Here is a 17,932-nt window from a genome sequence, read left to right on the forward strand (position 1 = left end):
TGGCTATTCTGATTCCGACTTCGCTGGTTGTCGGAACACCCATCGGTCCACTTCTGGTTATATTTTTATGCTTTCACGAGGACCTATTTCTTGGAGAAGCGTCAAGCAGAGAATGACGGCTTCATCCACTATGGAGGCAGAGTTTATTTCATGTTCGGAGGCTTCGGCTCACGCCTTATGGCTGCGAAATTTTCTTTCAGGGCTTAATTTGATTGATTCTATTGAGAGGCCGCTGAAACTTCTCTGTGATAATTCCGCTGCGGTTTTCTTTTCCAAGAACAACAAGTCTGGAGACGGCTCGAAGCATATAGATCTAAAGTATCTTGTTCTGAGGGAAAGAGTTCAGAATCAGTATGTATCTGTGAAATACATAAGCACCGCACTTATGTTGGCGGATCCCTTGACTAAAGGCTTGTCACCAAAGCTCTTCAGAGAGCATGTAGCGCGCATGGGATTGGTTGACACTTTTGATAGCCTATGATAGTGGGAGTCTGCATTTGGTATTGAGATACACTATTGTGATCACATTATAATTTATGATTCTGATATATATGATTATTTTCTACCGCTCCATTTCGTGCACATTTTGTAAATGGATTGTTAATAAGAGGTAGAATGTGTCTGTATGACTGTTTTGGACCATGTTTACATCTTATGCATGTATGCTTTTACATTCCTGTTAGTAAGAATTACTAATAATATAATCATGGGGTAGGCTATTGGGTAGAGTTGGTGACCCAATGGTTACATGGTTTATTGTTGGTAGTTTTTGCTAAACGGATATGATCCTTATGTTTGGCTCAAAGATCTTGCTAGCCAAGTGGGAGAATGTTAGGAAATAATCCTAACGGTGGATGTGGCTTTTGCAAGATCGATGGTCAAGATCATTTGGTTAGTTAATTGGTTTTGTGAAAAGTCATTAATGAAAAGACTTTATGTGAAAAGGTATGAACGTAAAGAGACGTTTGGGGAGAGGGATGGGCGTGATGAGGAGTCGCATCTCTTCCCACAAACGCTTATAAAAGGGAACTCTTGGGTCCTATTTGCACACAACAAATTCGTTTTTCAATCTTTGAGAATCCACGCTTGAAGAGAAAGAAACCGGTCCCCATCACCGACGGTTGTGTAGCGAAGAGAAACTCAGAGAGAAAGAAAAACCCAATTCATGGCTTCCGGTATGATTTTTTTCCCATTACAATTCAATCCCTATTGTTCTGTAATTTTCTCAATGTTGAATCGCCAAGATCTGTTGCCGCTTACAGTTTCAACCAATTGAACTAATGAAGGAGGATGGGTCTGGGGGGCACAGAAACTTCAACTGCTCCTTCAAGCATCTGGGTCACTTTCTTCATAGAAGGCCTTAGTGATGGTTCCTCTTGAATACACCAAATTGCTACCATCACGAACCTCTCCAGCCTCCTAGCGTCGCTTAGTGCCTCTAAATCATCCTCCACTAACAAATTCAGTTTCCTTTCTCTATAGCAATCATAAGCCCAATAAGTCAGTATTGCATTCTCTATGTCATCCAGCCCCACTTCCACGTTCTTCCTAAAACAAATTATCTCCAGCAACAAGACGCCAAAGCTGTAAACATCCACCTTTGTAGTGATTGACATGTTTCTGAACCAATCGGGTGCGACATATCCTCTGGTTCCTCTTAATCCTGTATTTGTTCGAGTCTGGTCCGATCGCATAAGCTTGGCCAGGCCAAAATCCGAAATCCTTGTAGTAAAATTGCAATCTAAAAGTATGTTTTGAGGCTTTATATCACAATGGATGATTTGGTTGCCACACTCATCATGCAAGTAAGTAAGCCCTCTTGCAACTCCAAAGGCAATCTGTGTCCGTTGGTTCCAGCTGGGCCTCGAACTTCCAAATAGGAAGCTTGCTAAGGAGCCGTTGCTCATGAACTCATATACCAAAAGCCGTTGTGACCCCTCGTAGCAGAATCCCAATAATTGTACTAGATTCTTATGATGGATTTTGCCGTTATTTCAGCTTTGAATTCCTTATCTCCTTCCTCCACCAACTTCTCCAGCTTCTTGACTGCGACGAAATTACCAGTACTTGATGTTAAGACGCCTTTATAGACTGTGCCGAAAGCACCGCTACCCAATTCTTGTTTAAACCCATCTGTAACTTCTTCAAGCTCTTTGTAAGTAAACAATCGCAAATGCATTCATAAGAAATTTTGTTCTGGTGTCGCTTGTTCTGGCTGGTGTTTTAGTAGTTTCTTATGATATTGGAAGAAAACAGCCAACAAAATGGCTACCAAAAAGTGGAGGTTGAGAAACACAGAACTGCCTAAAAGGGTCGAGAAGATGATGATCAGAGTACCTCGATCACTCTGCCCTCCGTTTGAACCTGAAGGAAATGGAAACTGAGAAGTGAAATTTGGAAACTGAGAAGTCGAATTTCCTAGGGGAACTTTGATGAGTGCCTTTGTTGTTCCATCTCCAGTCTCCATCCTCCCATTTGAGAGTCTACACCATTGAAACAGTCTACACCATTGAAAATGCGACCGCACAAAAACAATCATCCAAGCAGAGTTCTCTGCACCGGTCTTCATTTATTGAACCCACAAGCTCCACTGCCAAAATTATCTGTAATTGCCATACAAATGTCATGAGGCACCGACCATACAATAGACCAGGACTCACCTGCCCAGTTTCTGTTGCTTGAGCCATTCTTGGGGTATATATATTGCCTGAAAACTCCATCAAAATCAAGTGTTGCTCTGTGGTAGAAGTCTCTGGTTGAAACTATGTTTCCCAAAGTGAGGTTGTGTATGCTCCCATTTGTTTGCCTGAGGTAAATGTAACCTGACTGATTGAAGATCATCTGAGAATGAGTTCCTGCAGTGTCGCTACTCCAGTAAGCATTGTAAAGATTATTGGTAAGGAGATTTGTTGTGTAAAGCACGAGATTGCCATCTGTTTGGAAACGAAGCTCAAACTTTCCGCTCGAGTAGTTGGTCTTTGTTTCACGAGAAGAAAGCATGCTGCCCTGATCCAATATCAGCGTAGGCAGGATGGTGTCCGTAGAAAGATCAAAACTCTGCCAAGTGATACCAGAATTCGAATTCCTGAGGACCAAGTTCCCTGTCTCGAGCATGGCGGCGGAGGTGACACTACCGTTAGTGACTTGAGCCCTCCATATCTCTTGTCCTTGATGATTGCGATGCACAAGATTTCCACTGCTCGTCAGCTCGACTTTCGATCCATCAAGCACAAGATTATCTCCATTTGCCGACCAAATTATAGTTTTTTCAGGTACTTTGTCGAACCAAATTGCAAGCAAGAAGAGATCTTTGTCTGCAACGCGAGTGAACCCGAATGCGAAATCACCAGAAGGCGAAACCCATGAAGTATTGTCACTGGTAGAGAGACTAGAGCCCAAACTTATGCGAATATCGAGCACGCCCTTGTTGATCAATTGCAAGCAGATTGGCCCAACTCCGGTGAAATAGTTGTCGGAGAGCGAGAAATTGAGTAGATTGCCGACCTTGCAAATCTCTTCCGGTATAAATCCGGTGAGAAAGTTGCCCGCGAAATTGAACTGTTCGATTTTTCTAAGGCATCCCAACGAGCGCGTGATCGGACCCACTAATAGATTAAATCCTGCGTCGAAGACCGTGGCCTTAGATAGGAATCCGATCTCATAAGGAAGACAGCCCGATAATGAATTGTTGAGGAAGAGCACTTCTTTTAGAGTCCCCTCTGCTTCGTGGGATGCTTCCTGTGAGCCTTTTTTTTTTTTTTTTTTTTTTGGCAAAAGAACTGGATTAGTAAAAAACAATTAAGTACAAGACAACCAATAAAATAAAAAATGGCTTTTACGATCGTTAAGGAGCATTTAAATACTCAACTCAACTCAATTCAACTCAACTAAACTAAGCCTTTGTCCCAAACTAGTTAAGTAGCATTTAAATACTCAACTCAACTCAATTCAACTCAACTAAACTAAGCCTTTGTCCCAAACTAGTTAAGGAGCATTTAAATGCCCTTGGAAATATCAATTTGCACATTTTTTTGATAAAAAGTCGAAAAAACATGTAAAAGTCTCAAAACATATGTAAACCATTATTTTTCGGTGGGACCCATCAACATATATGGTGGGGCCCATTCTACATGTCTTTGTTTGGATTCGTTGATTGGGATTTCTTCCAATCCTTGTTTGCTTGGTATCACAAATCTAACGGTTGGAAACAAGTATCTGGCAATTCGGCAATCTCGAGAGGTAATCCAAGTAAGAAATACACGTGGCATGGATGTGATGATCATAAGATTAACGTTCATCTTGTGGGCCACCAAGGGGTAATATGTATTTAACGGTCTTGATCATGCTCCATCGGTATACTAGGCCCTAGGGTAGTAATAAGATAATTGGGATCCTTGTTGTGATCCGGACCATTCATCTTGTGGGCCCCCACCACACTTTCCCACCTCGGCAATTGAAACTGCTTTTTTAACCCGTACAGGTGTGGCTCTTTGGCTTAAAGTCTTGGGTATGCTCCACAGAGACGAGAGTTCGAATCTCTCTGGGCTTACCCGATGTGCTTGGTTTACGGGTGATTGCGCGCATCCGGAGGGAATTAGTCCCACTCTACAAAGTGGGGTGGGGACATCCTACGTCGTAAAAAAGTAAAATTGAAACTGCTTTATCAAAAAATGAGAAATAAATAACACGGGTTTTTTATTTGACTGGACTTTTCCCCTGCGCGCGTGGAATCTAATCTCATATGGACAAGGAATTTGTAGAAAATAAATGAAGATAACGACACTAATCCGTTTGACAGGCATTTGGTCTCACCACCATGGAATTTATTTTCTTTTTTTATCCCAAACCAAATCGTTCCAAGGTTATAAAGTTGCCAAATAATCCTTTAATAGTTTCATATTTACACAGAAGTCATGCTTTTAGAAATTAATTGCCACAGCATCCCTAAAACAAAACAATGGTGCAACTCGGGTCGGGTTTTCATTTTGTAGCATAGGAACGTGACTAATTTTAAAGATTGGTGGAAAGAAAAACAAATCTTCACACCAAAAATCTCTAAATTTATGTCATAAGTGTATAAATTTAAGGACGACACTATATTTTCATATAAGAGACATGAACACCTCAATGAAAACAATTGTATCAATATATTGGAAAATAATTTGCTATGTTATTTAAGAGATATTTAAGGAAGTTACAGCACACTCATATGAGCCGGGTAGGGTTTTTTTCTTTAAACCCAGCCCTACCCATGGTTTAGTCCGATTTTCCAATTTAAAATCTGACCCTACCCAAGACCCATGATTTCTAAACCCGACCCATGTTATTTTCGGGTCGGGTAAAACCCGACGCAAATCAGTAGTTGGCACAAATATCCAACCAACACATGGCATACCTCCATGGCTACATTGATTTGGAATGGTCCATCAGTTGGCCTACCTTGGATGGTCCACTATACAAATATTATGCTAATCGAATCATCCAAACCATACAATCCATGGAAATTCGTCCTGCAGTAATATCATTATATCACTACCAATAAGATGACAAGTTCAGCTCAGTATTACAAAAAAACTACTTTTACTTATAAATTTTTTGAGGAACACAACATCAATAGTAAAACCCTGTGCGATCGGGGCCGACAAAGAACTGTATAGACCACATCATAGGTTGATCGAAACCGTCCATGTGATGGAACACAAGATCAATAGGTTGTGCCCGTAAAATCATTTCCATAGGTTGATCCTAGCCTTCTAATCTATAGAGGTTTCCATAATATGTTGTTCCTCCTAAGGTACCCCGAATTCGTAAATATTTTTAAAGGTGTCCAGAATTCGTAATATCGTCAAAAAATTTATAAGTAAAAGTAGTTTTTTTGTAATTGCCATATTTCGATATCTCTTCTTTGTAGTTTTTTTTCGTAATTGTACAATTGTCATATATAGTTACCCATTTCGGTACTTTTTTCTTTAATTTTGCAACTTTCAAGTACTTTGTCCATAATTTTGCAAAGAAAAAAAACCGTCTTTGTCCATTTTTTTTATTAAAAAAGCGCAAAGGAAGGGGGCAGGATTGACATTATGTGGCTTTAATGGTGCCTTTGTTAAAAAGCATAAAGGAGGGGGTAGGATTGAAAATATGTGGGTTGAATGGGTGCCTTTGTTAAAAAAAGTCAAAAAAGTGATGTTTAATTCTATTAGAATTTTGGGAGAAATTCAAGTAATTCTCTCCTTTTCTCTTCTGCTATACAGTAATAGACTAGTTGTAGTCCCGTGCGATGCACGGGACGGCCAAAAAAATAAATGAATAATAAAATTTATTAGAAATCAGTGTAAAAGAGGGTTCATGATCAGGCTGCTGTGTGCTGTCCTGGCAGCGTTTCTTGGATTTTAAGCAAGAAAATCAGGTTTTAAAAATCTCTCCTGCAACCTGAGATTTCTAAAACCAGGAAAATGGGTGGATCTTCTACTCTCTTGCTGATGGAAAGAAGGGAGAGAAGTAAAAAATGAGTAAAAAACGATGGTTGGTCCTCTTCTTCTCTTCTCTCTAACCCTCTTTTCTAACCCTCTTTTACATTGTTTTCAAACTAAAAACCTGGTTTCTAAAATCCGCATATCCAAACGGCCCCTAAAACCATATAGGTGTGCAAGAAGAAAATGAACAAATTGCTTAATGAATATCATAATGAAACATGGAAAACCAACTCGCATGCATTGATTTATTTGGTGAACCGACTTGGAGATTGATTGGAAGAAAATCTCATAAAGGTTATCGCCCTTAATTGGGAAGATTCACGGTCTTGCGAAATCCTGAACACTAGGGGTGTAAATGGATATTCAAAAATTCGATTACCGTCCGCATCCGAATCCGTTTAAAGCTAATATTATCCGAATCCGTTTCAAGCGGATATTATCCGAATCCGTTTATGAGATATCCGGCTCTTAGCGGATGCGAATCTAGTAAATGGTATATTCCTTTTATTTATTATTAATAATATCATTAATATTTATTTTTAGTAATGACACACTATCTTTTGTTTCTAAAAGAAAAGTGAATTTTCTTTTTAGAAAAAAAAAAACAAAAGTATTTTGGGTGGGAAATTGAATAATTTCTCATTTTAAGGGCAATCTTGGAGTTTGACATGGCTTCTTTATGAAGCAACAAATGTGGGTTGTAGGATAAAAGAGACAAATGGATGATGGTGATTGAAAGAAGATGGCATAGCTTCTAGAGAATTCTAAAGCAAAACAGCCATCTAGGTCATTGATAGTAAATGGACGACTCGATCAATTTTCCAACTTAGGGTTATATAAAAACCCAAAATGCAATTAAAAGAGGGGACTTCTGAGGTTTGCAAGGAGAAGCAAGAGAGAGGAGAAAAGAGGAGGCAGAGACACCATCTCCGCCATTCCTTGGTGCACCCAACTCCCACCAAAATCCATCGCCGCCCCTCTCCACCTTCACACGGCCACCTCCATCTCTAACACAATCCCCATCTCCATCCTCATTTTCTCTTCATCTTCCACCATCAGCACTCTCACTTCTCCTCTTCAAAATAGCCCAAACCCATTCCATCAAAAAAAAAAAAAAACCCAAAGACCATCCATCCCCACCGCCGCTCTCTCTCTCTCTCTCTCTCTCTCTCTCTCTCTGCCTTTGTTTTAAAAGGAAGAAGAGAATCTCATATATTTTAGGGTTTGAAAGTTAATTTTGAGAAGAGAAAGTAGAGGTCTGGTTTTAGGGTTTGGAAAATTCATTCGAGGAGTAAAGAGGAGAACAAAGATAAAGTGTTACAGTTAAATGTTCAAATTTACTGGATAAACGGATACGGATAATATCCGAATTCGAACAATATCCGGCGGAATCGAATTCGGTAATAGATATTAAATATCCGTCGAATTCGAATTCGGATAGTGTATTCTGTAATCGAATTTGGATATAGCCATATCCGCTTCGAATTAGATCCGTTTACACCCCTACCGGGCACGTGGAACGTTTTCACACCTCTCCACATGATTTTTTTTTTTTTGGGGGGGGGGAACAATTTTTAATGGATTTGAATACCCAATCCTATTAAAATCCTACCAAAACATCCCACGCACCTCTAATAGCCCAAGTGTTAAAAACAACCCAACATTAAACGAGTCTCTCTCTCCCACACAGTTGGGTTATTTATATATGAACAGTAACTTGCATTTATAGAGACATGACGCCTGAGGGAAAACGAAAAGACTTATTGGACGTGGTCCCTACTTCCACTCGCAAACAACTTCCAATAAGGGAAGTTACTGTCCCTACTTCCACTTCACATTCTTAGCAAACAACATCAACTGGAAGGCAAAAATCATGTTAGAAGGAAGCTAATATGCAAGTAGTGTTTTTTTTTTTTTTTTTTTTGGTAGCATTCCAATAAGGGAAGTTACAGTATATGTTGTCAAGATTTGGCCTGTCTAAACTAACACATTCAGCAGAAGAAGACATCCCTCTCAAAAGATCAAGGTATTGACCATTTAAAGACCTAAAGAGGCAAAAAAAAAAATCTTTTTCTTTATCTCACTTGATCAAGGGGCTACCATCTCTTATCTTTGGAAGCTTTTCCACTGAATTAAGACAATTAAAAAGAACCATGCAAGTTTATATAACAATAATAATATCAAGAAATATAATATCACAAAATGGCTTGATGTAAATTATAAATTATCATTGTAACTTAATTATGGTAAGCATTTGATCAAACAACTTATACGCATCTTAAGAAACATTGCACTTTAAACATATACAACACAATATGAACAACCCAAGGAACACCCGTTGATCAAAATGCAGAAATCAACATTCGTTTACAACTAAACTAACAACTGCAAGTAAAAATTGACATCATGTTAGGAAAAGACTCACCAAAAGCATATCCTATTCAAAATAGGTGAACATCAGAATCTGATAAACTCAGATGATCAAGTAAAAAACAAACATAGCAAATCAGATTCAAAATGCAAAGCATAGTAGGCTGAAAGGCAAAGCACATCACATTTCTTCAACCATCACTTCCAAATTCTAGAGCTTCTTATATAAGCGTCAAGTGCTAAACAATTTTATTTGATATGAAACATAGAGAGATTAAAAGGCAAATAGATTAAAAGGATAGGAACATCCAATCAAGCTGTGGTTAGTGGCAATGGGCTGCATTTGTGTTCACTGGTAAGAACTTCAATATTATCAGTTTTAGAAAAACATTCAGAATAAGCGTGGGCATGCCTAGATACATAAATGTGTACTACACATGATAGGCACCCACACCTCAGATCTTGGCCAAATAAATCTTCTCTCGTCTTTTATTCGTGGTTTAAATAAATGCTTCACTAATATTCGAGCGACATTACTCTTTCCAAATTCATCGAACTTTTAAAATCAAAGGTATTTTAAAAGTTTTTACCAATAAAAGAATGTAAATGACCTCAATGGTATAACAATTCATATTATACTCAGATGGTATAAAAACGAAAAGTAAATGATTCATAAAAAATGAGCTTAAAAGACAGTGAAATATTTTTCTAAATTATTATAAAGAAATTAAAGGAAAAAATATGTATTTATACAAAATTTCTACTTGGACAGCGTGGCAAAGGAAAGTTAATGATTCATAAAAAATGAATTGAAAAGATGGAATTATAGATTTTTTTTCTAAATTATTTATAAAGAAGAGAAGGGAAAACTATGTAAGCAATAGGAAAAGCTGCTGCATAAATGGGTTCGCTCACCAATTTGGATGACGAATCTGCAGCGGAAGACTTGAGGGTATTAATTGAATCAATGAACTTGGAATAAAAGAAAGAAGAAATTATAATCTCAAAAAATAAAGAAAAAAATGAAAACTCCGCCTACAGAAACCCTAGAGAAAGATTGTTGAATCCCTAGATTTTAGGGATTTCTTTAATCGGATATTGCTTGTAGCTACGTTAGATTAGAGATGTCAATAACCAACGATTACGTTGGCTAGTTAGTTTTAGCTATCTTTTATATTTATCTTTTAGTTTTCTTTTATTAATCATTTATTCTGATTGGTTGTAGAGTCCTAGGGTGTTGAAACTTGAGATCATTGTAGATGTTTATATTTTCTTATCTCTTAATGGAAAAGGTAAAGAAGAATTCAACTTAATTTCGTGCTATTGTACGAGGGACTGGTTTCCCAAACGAACCATTATTTCATCTTCTTCTTGTCCATTTCTAGGTACCTATCAAAGATTGAGTGTAAAAATTTTAAAAAAATGATGAGAAATTTTGGACCGGCGAAGATCCAGCTAAAAAGACTTGGTAAAGATGAAAAGGCTTTGCTAATATAGGGCTTGCATATGTGTGAAATCGTGGAATAGGGAAGGGTTACATATGATATCGGAAAACGAATCGTTGGGAGAAGATATACGTTAAACTTGAGTAGATACATACAAAAGTAAAAAAACTTTTAAGAGTATTAAATAATAATCCTTTATGATTAAGGCACTATGCACAGAAGTTAGCATGTATATTTATATAGGTTAAACTTGAGTAGATACATACGAAAGAAAAAAAACTTTTAAGAGTATTAAATAATAATCCTTTATGATTAAGGCACTATACACAGAAGTTAGCGTGTTTATTTATATACGTTAAACTTGAGTAGATACATACGAAAGTAAAAAAACTTTTAAGAGTGTTAAATAATAATCCTTTATGATTAAGGCACTATACACAGAAGTTAGCGTGTATATTTATCTTTCTCTTAAAAGTAGTTATACACAGAAGTTGCATGTATAAAAGTCTTTTGAAATTTAGATTTTGTAAAATTTCGGAATAAAGAAGGGGCTCACACGTGGCGCCACGCAGCTTACCACCTTCAACTTTATATTGTACTAGTAAAAACCCCGTGCATCGGGCGGCGAAGAAAAGATAATGGTTAATTAAAAGAAGCATTAAAACTATTAACAATAGCGAAATGGAAGAATTTGTATAACTCAAAGTGGCATACATACGAAATGATAAAAAAGGGCAATGGCTTCGATAATTGGCATGGTAATTAGTTTCTCTATAAATCAGAGGGCTAGGATCATCATATGGCAATGATTGTTGGGGCTTGCATCGCGGCCCATCAAATGGACGGCTTGCATCATCCTATGGCGTTGACCGTAAACTTCATTTGACAAATATGGGTGGGGTCTACAATTGGGCCTTAATGTTAATGCACGACCCACACCATAGGATGATCCAAACCATCCATTTGATGGGCCACATTGTAAATAGGTTGTGCCCCAAAAATCATTTCCATGGGATGATCACAACTCTCCAATTTTTGTTTTTGCTGGTTTTTTTTTGTTTTGGTAGGTATTTGCTAGCCACCTTCTCCAAAGGCTACTTCTCGGCCATCCTTTGCAATTGTATGTGTTGAGAGATTTGTCTTATTAGACGTGGTGAAAATTGCACGGCAATACTATTTCTGGAAAGGTTGCTAGCAATAATAAGTACCGAAAGAAATTAGCAATAATAATCATAAGGTACTAAAGTTTTGGAGGGAAATTACGGCAAAATGGTTGTAAAAGAGAACAATTACCGAAAAAAAGTACCCACAAATGGCACCTTGCTATGACAATTACGGCATATGCACCCAATCCGTAAAAAGAGCATAAAAGAGGGGGTAGGATTGAAATTATGTGGTTTAATGGGTGCCTTTGTTAAAAAGCATAAAGAAGGGGGTAGGATTGAAAATATGTGGGTTGAATGGGTGCGTTAAAAAAAGTCAAGAAAAGTGAGGTGTTAATTCCACAGAATTTTCAAAAAATTCAAAAATGCCTGGGCTTTTCCTCCCAGCTTGCTTATTATAGTAGAAAGATAGATATATATCGTTAGTACACCGCCAACTACTAAAGCGGGCTACAAGCCTATAAATGGTTCATGAGTTCCATGAAAATTTACTAAATACAAAGGGCACTTTTTTTATCTTTTTCTTTTTATGGAATTATATTCCTTCTTGCTCCAAAAAGATAAAACACATTTCCCTTTGAAATGGAAACTGAGAAGTGGAATTTCCTAGGGAAACTTTGATGAGTGCCTTTGTTGTTCCAGTCTCTATCCTCCCATTTGAGAGTGGGAACTTCTTCTTGTAACAGTCTACACCATTGAAAATGGCTGCCGCACAAAAACAATCACCCAAGCAGAGTTCTCTGCACTGGTCTTCATTTGTTGAATTATATCGATCAAAGTCAGACATCGGCCAATTTGTGTTTGGCAACTCTGTCATTTGGAATTGAGGTCTAGGCTCTTCCCCTGATCCACCAGGCTCGCAACTTTGAGGAACAAAGTCCGGCGTGCATCCCTTGAAAGTGTTACTGGAATCAAAGTAGGAATAATTGGGTGGACAGATGCAACTAGGCCTTAGAGTATCATCTAGTCTGCAGTAGCTATTGAACCCACAAGCTCCACTGCCAAAACTATCGGTAATTGCCGTACAAATGTCACTTGGCACCGACCATACAATAGACCAGGACTCACCAGCCCAGTTTCTGTTGCTTGTGCCATTCCTGGGGTATATATATTGCCTGAAAACTCCGTCAAAATCAAGTGTTGCTCTGTGGTAGAAGTCTCTAGTTGAAACTATGTTTCCCAAAGTGAGGTTGTGTATGCTCCCATTTGTTTGTCTGAGGTAAATGTACCCTGACTGATTGAAGATCATCTGAGAATTGGTTCCTGCAGTGTCGCCAGTAAGCATTGTAAAGAGAATTGGTAAGGAGATTTTTTGGGTAAAGCACGAGATTGCCATCTGTTTGGAAACGAAGCTCATACTTTCCGCTCGAGTAGTTGGTCTCTGTTTCACGAGAAGATAGCCTGGTGCCCATATCCAATATCTGTGAAGGCAAGATGGTGTCCGTGGAATGATCGAAACTCTGCCAAGTGATACCAGAATTCGAATTCCAGAGCACCAAATTCCCAGTGTCGAGAATGGCAGCAGAGGTTGCACTACCGTTAGTGACTTGAGCCGTCCATATCTCTTGTCCTTGATTATTGCTCAGCACAAGTTGTCCACTGCTCTTCAACTCGACTTTCGATCCATAAAGCACAAGATTACCTCCGTGTGCAGACCAAACTATAGTTTTTTCTGGTACTTTGTCGAACCAGATTGCAAGTAAAAAGAAATTTTTGTCTGCAACAGGAGTGAACCCGAATGCGAAATCACCAGAAGGTGAAACCCATGAAGAATTGTCACTGCTAGAGAGACTAGAGCCCAAACTTATGCTACCATTAGTTTGAGCCATGGCAGAAAGGGGAAAAAGAAGAACAAACAAGAAGAGCAGAGGATTATCAAGAACAGATGCCATTTGAGAAATATTTGCAACTTAGCCATTAAAACTTGATTGGGGTTACGGTTTATCTCATTATACCCTGTATCAACTCATCAATAACCGCAGCTATGTCGATCAAAACAAGTATAAAGGTATGTGTAAAATAATTGGAAAATTTCTTTTCCAATGGTGCCCTTAGGGCCCTGGTTAGCAAAACCCATAAAAAAATTTCAACTTAAGTTCTTAAAACTTAGTAAGGGTTAGGGTTTATCTCATCAGTGCTATCATAATCCCCTCCTTCACATCATCCAAAACCGAGCTATGCCGTTAAAAACACCCGGGTTAGGGTTCTAAAAAATGTGGCTTCGTTCTCTGCTCTAATCTGTTCAATTCTAGTGAATCATCCAAGGCCTGATATGGGTTTTGCGTGATAGATTTGATTTCAACAAATGTCGAATCATACAGTTGGTGTTGTTGATTACACAGGTATGTCTACTCCATGTTTGTATTTCTTTTTTCACAGCAATATTTCTTTCATACATGCATTATTGGCTACTTTCTTGGGTTGAATTTCTCTGTGTCAGTTTCATTTTGTTAAGTCTGCGGAAGAAACTCACAGTAAAAAATCAGAGTGCCAGTACCTATATATGAATAGAGACTTGGGAGGATAAATTTTTTTAAAAAAAATATGTCTATCATCTCTTTCGGTTACTTAAGATGAAGACTTAAGGGGAAGAAATGATTCAATGGATGGAGACACAAATAAATGTTTAATTAGTGCATCAGCCACCAATGTTTCGCATATCAACGAACAAATGAAATGTTTTGAGTGAATTTTTTTTCTAAGAAATTTACCCAGATAGCATGTGCTGCCTTCTTTATTTTCCACTTGGGGCGTGGTGTTTTTCTAAGAAATATACTCAAATAGCATCGCTGTAGGATCTAAAGAATCCTTTGATTCAGAGTGAATCTTCATAAAGCACCATTGAAAGACAATACTAGATTTACTTCTTACAAAAATATCCACCACTCCATTGAAACCTACTATCTGCAAAACCATCCGTAGTTTCGTTTCTCTCTTTGATTCAATCATTTGGACATCGATGGCTCTAAAATTTGAATTTTTATTGCTGATGAAGTCCTTAAAATTTATTCTATGATGAATTAAATCCACAAAGAATTTCATTGGTCTAACATGCATTTTGGGACAATGGATTCTCAACTTCTAAATGACCAAAGCACGCCTTGGTTAAAGATCAAATAGAGAGTAATATGTGACATAAATACGCTAAATAATGAATGAGTATAATTGCACATGTACACACACAAATGCACACCCTCGTACACGGAATGGGAGGAGATTCGGCTTCAATCAATTGAACTAATGAAGGAGGACGGGTCTGGGGGCACCGAAACCTCAACTGCTCCTTCAAGCATCTGTGTCACTTTCTTCATGGAAGGCCTTAGTGATGGTTCTTCCTGAATACACCAAATTGCTACCCTCACGAACCTCTCCAGCCTCCTTGCATCGCTCAATGCCTCTTCGTCCTCCTCCACTAACAAATTCAGTCGCCTTTCTCTATAGCAATCATAAGCCCAATCCGTCAGTATCACATTATCCATGTCATCCAGTCCCAGTTCGACATTCTTCCTACAACAAATTATCTCTAGCAGCAAGGTGCCGAAACTGTAAACATCCACCTTTGCTGTGATTGGCATGTTTCTGAACCATTCGGGTGCGACATATCCTCTTGTTCCTCTTAATCCCGTATTTGTTCGAGTCTGGTCCGCGTGCAAAAGCTTTGCTAGGCCAAAATCCGAAATCCTTGCAGTAAAACTGTCATCTAAAAGTATGTTTTGCGGCTTTATATCACAGTGAATGATTTGGGTGCCACACTCTTCGTGCAAGTATGTGAGCCCTCTTGCAACTCCAAAGGCAATTTGTGTCCGTTGGTTCCAGCTGGGCCTCAAACTTCCAAAGAGGAAGCTTGATAAAGAGCCATTGCTCATGAACTCATATACCAAAAGCCGTTGTGACCCCTCGTTGCAGAATCCCAATAATTGGACCAGATTCCTATGATGGATTCGGCCGATTGCTGTTATTTCAGCTTTGAATTCCTTGTCCCCATCAGCCACCAACCTTTCCAACTGCTTGACCGCGATCAAATTTCCAGCATTTGATACTAGCATACCTTTGTAGACTGTGCCGAAAGCACCCCTGCCCAATTCTTGTTTGAACCCATCTGTAATTTCTTCAAGCTCTTTGTAAGTAAAAGAGCGCAGGTTCATTCCCAAGGAAATTTGTTCTGGCTGATGTCTCAGCAGTTTCTTATGTTTGATGAAAATAGCAGCCAGCAAAATGGCTACAAGAAAGAGGAGGTTTAGAAACACAGAGCTACCCAAAAGTGTCCATGTTATGAGGATCAAAGTACTTCGATCACTCTTCCCTTTGTTTGATCCTGAAGGAGAAGGAAACTGCAAACTGGAATTGCCAAAGGGTACTTTGATGAGAGCTTTCCCTCCAAAATTTGCATACATCTTCCCATTTGACATTGGGAGCTTCTTCGTCCAACAGTTTGCACCTTTGAAAATGGCAACTGCACAGGAACAATCACCCAAGCAAGTTTCTCTGCATTGGTCTTCATTTACTGGAGTATACCATTCATAGTCGGCCGACGGCCAATCCGTGTTCATTATCTCCGTCATTTGGAATTGAGGCCCAGACTCTTTTCCTGCTCCATTGGGCTCGCAACTTTGCAAAACAAAGTCCGGTTCGCATCCCTTGAAGGTGTTTCTAGGATCAGAGTAGGAATAATTAGGTGGACAATAGCAACTAGGCCTTTGAATCTCATTTAGTCTGCAGTAGCTGTTAAACCCACAAGCTCCACTGCCCAAAACATCGGTAATTGTCAAACAAATGTCAGAAGGGACAGACCATACAACAGACCAGGACCCAGCAACCCAGTTTCCGCTGCTCGAGCTGTTCTTTGGGTAGACATATTGTCTAAAAACTCCATCAAAATCGAGTGTTGCTCTGTGGTAGAAGTCTCTGGTTGAAACTATGTTTCCCAAAGTGAGGTTGTGTAGGCTCCCATTTGTTTGCCTGAGGTAAATGTAACCTGACTGATTGAAGATCATCTGAGAATTGGTTCCTGCAGTGCCGCTACTCCAGTAAGCATTGTAAAGAGAATTGGTAAGGAGATTTGTTGTGTAGAGCGTGAGATTGCCATCTGTTTGGAAACGAAGCTCAAACTTTCCGCTCGAGTAGTTGGTCTCTGTTTCACGAGAAGATAGTGTGGTGCCCATATCCAATATCTGTGAAGGCAAGATGGTGTCCGTGGAATGATCGAAACTCTGCCAAGTGATACCAGAATTCGAATTCCAGAGCACCAAATTCCCAGTGTCGAGAATGTCAGCAGAGGTGGCACTACCGGTAGTGACTTCAGCCGTCCATATCTCTTGTCCTTGATTATTGCTCAGCACAAGTTGTCCACTGCTCTTCAACTCGACTTTCGATCCATAAAGCACAAGATTACCTCTCTGTGCAGACCAAACTATAGTTTTTTCTGGTACTTTGTCGAACCAGATTGCAAGTAAGAAGAGATTTTTGTCTGCAACAGGTTTGAACCCGAATGCGAAATCACCAGAAGGTGAAACCCATGAAGAATTGTCACTGGTAGAGAGACTAGAGCCCAAACTTATCCTACCATTAGTTTGAGCGATGACAGAAAGTGGAAAAAGAATAAGAACAAGCAAGAACAACAAAGGATTATCAAGAGCAGATGCCATTTGAGATTAAGGATAGTATAAATTTTGATAACAAGAGAAGGAATTGCTGATCAGCTGGTTTACATGGAATTAGAGAAGGAAAAGTGATCTAATAATTCCCTCTGCTTGTTTTTTTTTTTTTTGTATAGATGGAGATAATATGGTTGGTTCTCTACGTCAAGTACAAGAAACTTTTGTCTTTTTGGCTTCCACAGCGACTTGGAGTCAATGGTAGGAGCGTAGGATTACCAATGACTTTTCCACGGTCATCAACCTGCATATACTGAAACTCCATGTATCATATCAATCAATGTGATCTACTGATCTCGACCGTCCAGCTAATTTTAGCCACATTGTAAAACTTGCTTTTGGGGATGACATCAATCAATGTGATCTACTGATCTTGACCGCCAACAAAAGTTGAAAGCAACATTATATTAGAAGCTCTTAGGACCATACGATTATCGCGTGATTTTTTTTATTTGACTCGACTTTCACCCCTCCGAGTGGAATCTAATCCCATATGGGCATTAATTCCTCCGCGTGGAATTCGTAGGAAATAAATGAATATCAAGACATTAATCCGTTTGACAGGTATTTGGGCTCACGACCTGTAAATACCCCTAAGCGAAAATTTGTTTCTTCCTCTTAGGAAGGAGCGTTTTTATCCCATATTGATTTATTTAATTAGGACTTCTTAAGAGAAAGCCTATAAATACATTTTTTGGGAGTTTAATCAAATCCTAAACTCGTTTTGTTCAGCCCTAAGTAAGGGTGTCAATTTTGGCTCGAGCATGGGAGTTTAATCAAATCCTAAACTCGTTTTGTTCAGCCCTAAGTAAGGGTGTCAATTTTGG

The 17,932-nt window shown here is 38.9% G+C and overlaps 1 protein-coding gene and 1 pseudogene across 1 annotated transcript; both read right to left on the reverse strand.

The window, feature by feature from the left end:
• Window positions 1-1,264: 1,264 nt before the first annotated feature.
• Window positions 1,265-13,343, reverse strand: LOC143860868 (G-type lectin S-receptor-like serine/threonine-protein kinase LECRK3; annotated as a pseudogene).
• Window positions 13,344-14,675: 1,332 nt separating this feature from the next.
• Window positions 14,676-17,208, reverse strand: LOC143860878 (G-type lectin S-receptor-like serine/threonine-protein kinase LECRK3). Its single transcript, XM_077371725.1, has one exon. It carries the CDS (start codon window positions 17,094-17,096, stop codon window positions 14,676-14,678), a length of 2,421 nt encoding a protein of 806 aa, XP_077227840.1. The 5' UTR covers window positions 17,097-17,208.
• Between the last annotated feature and the right edge of the window lie 724 nt (window positions 17,209-17,932).

The sequence above is a fragment of the Tasmannia lanceolata genome, unplaced genomic scaffold (assembly GCF_043159265.1).
Source record: "Tasmannia lanceolata isolate RefF3 unplaced genomic scaffold, GAP_Taslan_0.1 ptg000003l, whole genome shotgun sequence".
Taxonomy (NCBI): Eukaryota; Viridiplantae; Streptophyta; class Magnoliopsida; order Canellales; family Winteraceae; genus Tasmannia; species Tasmannia lanceolata.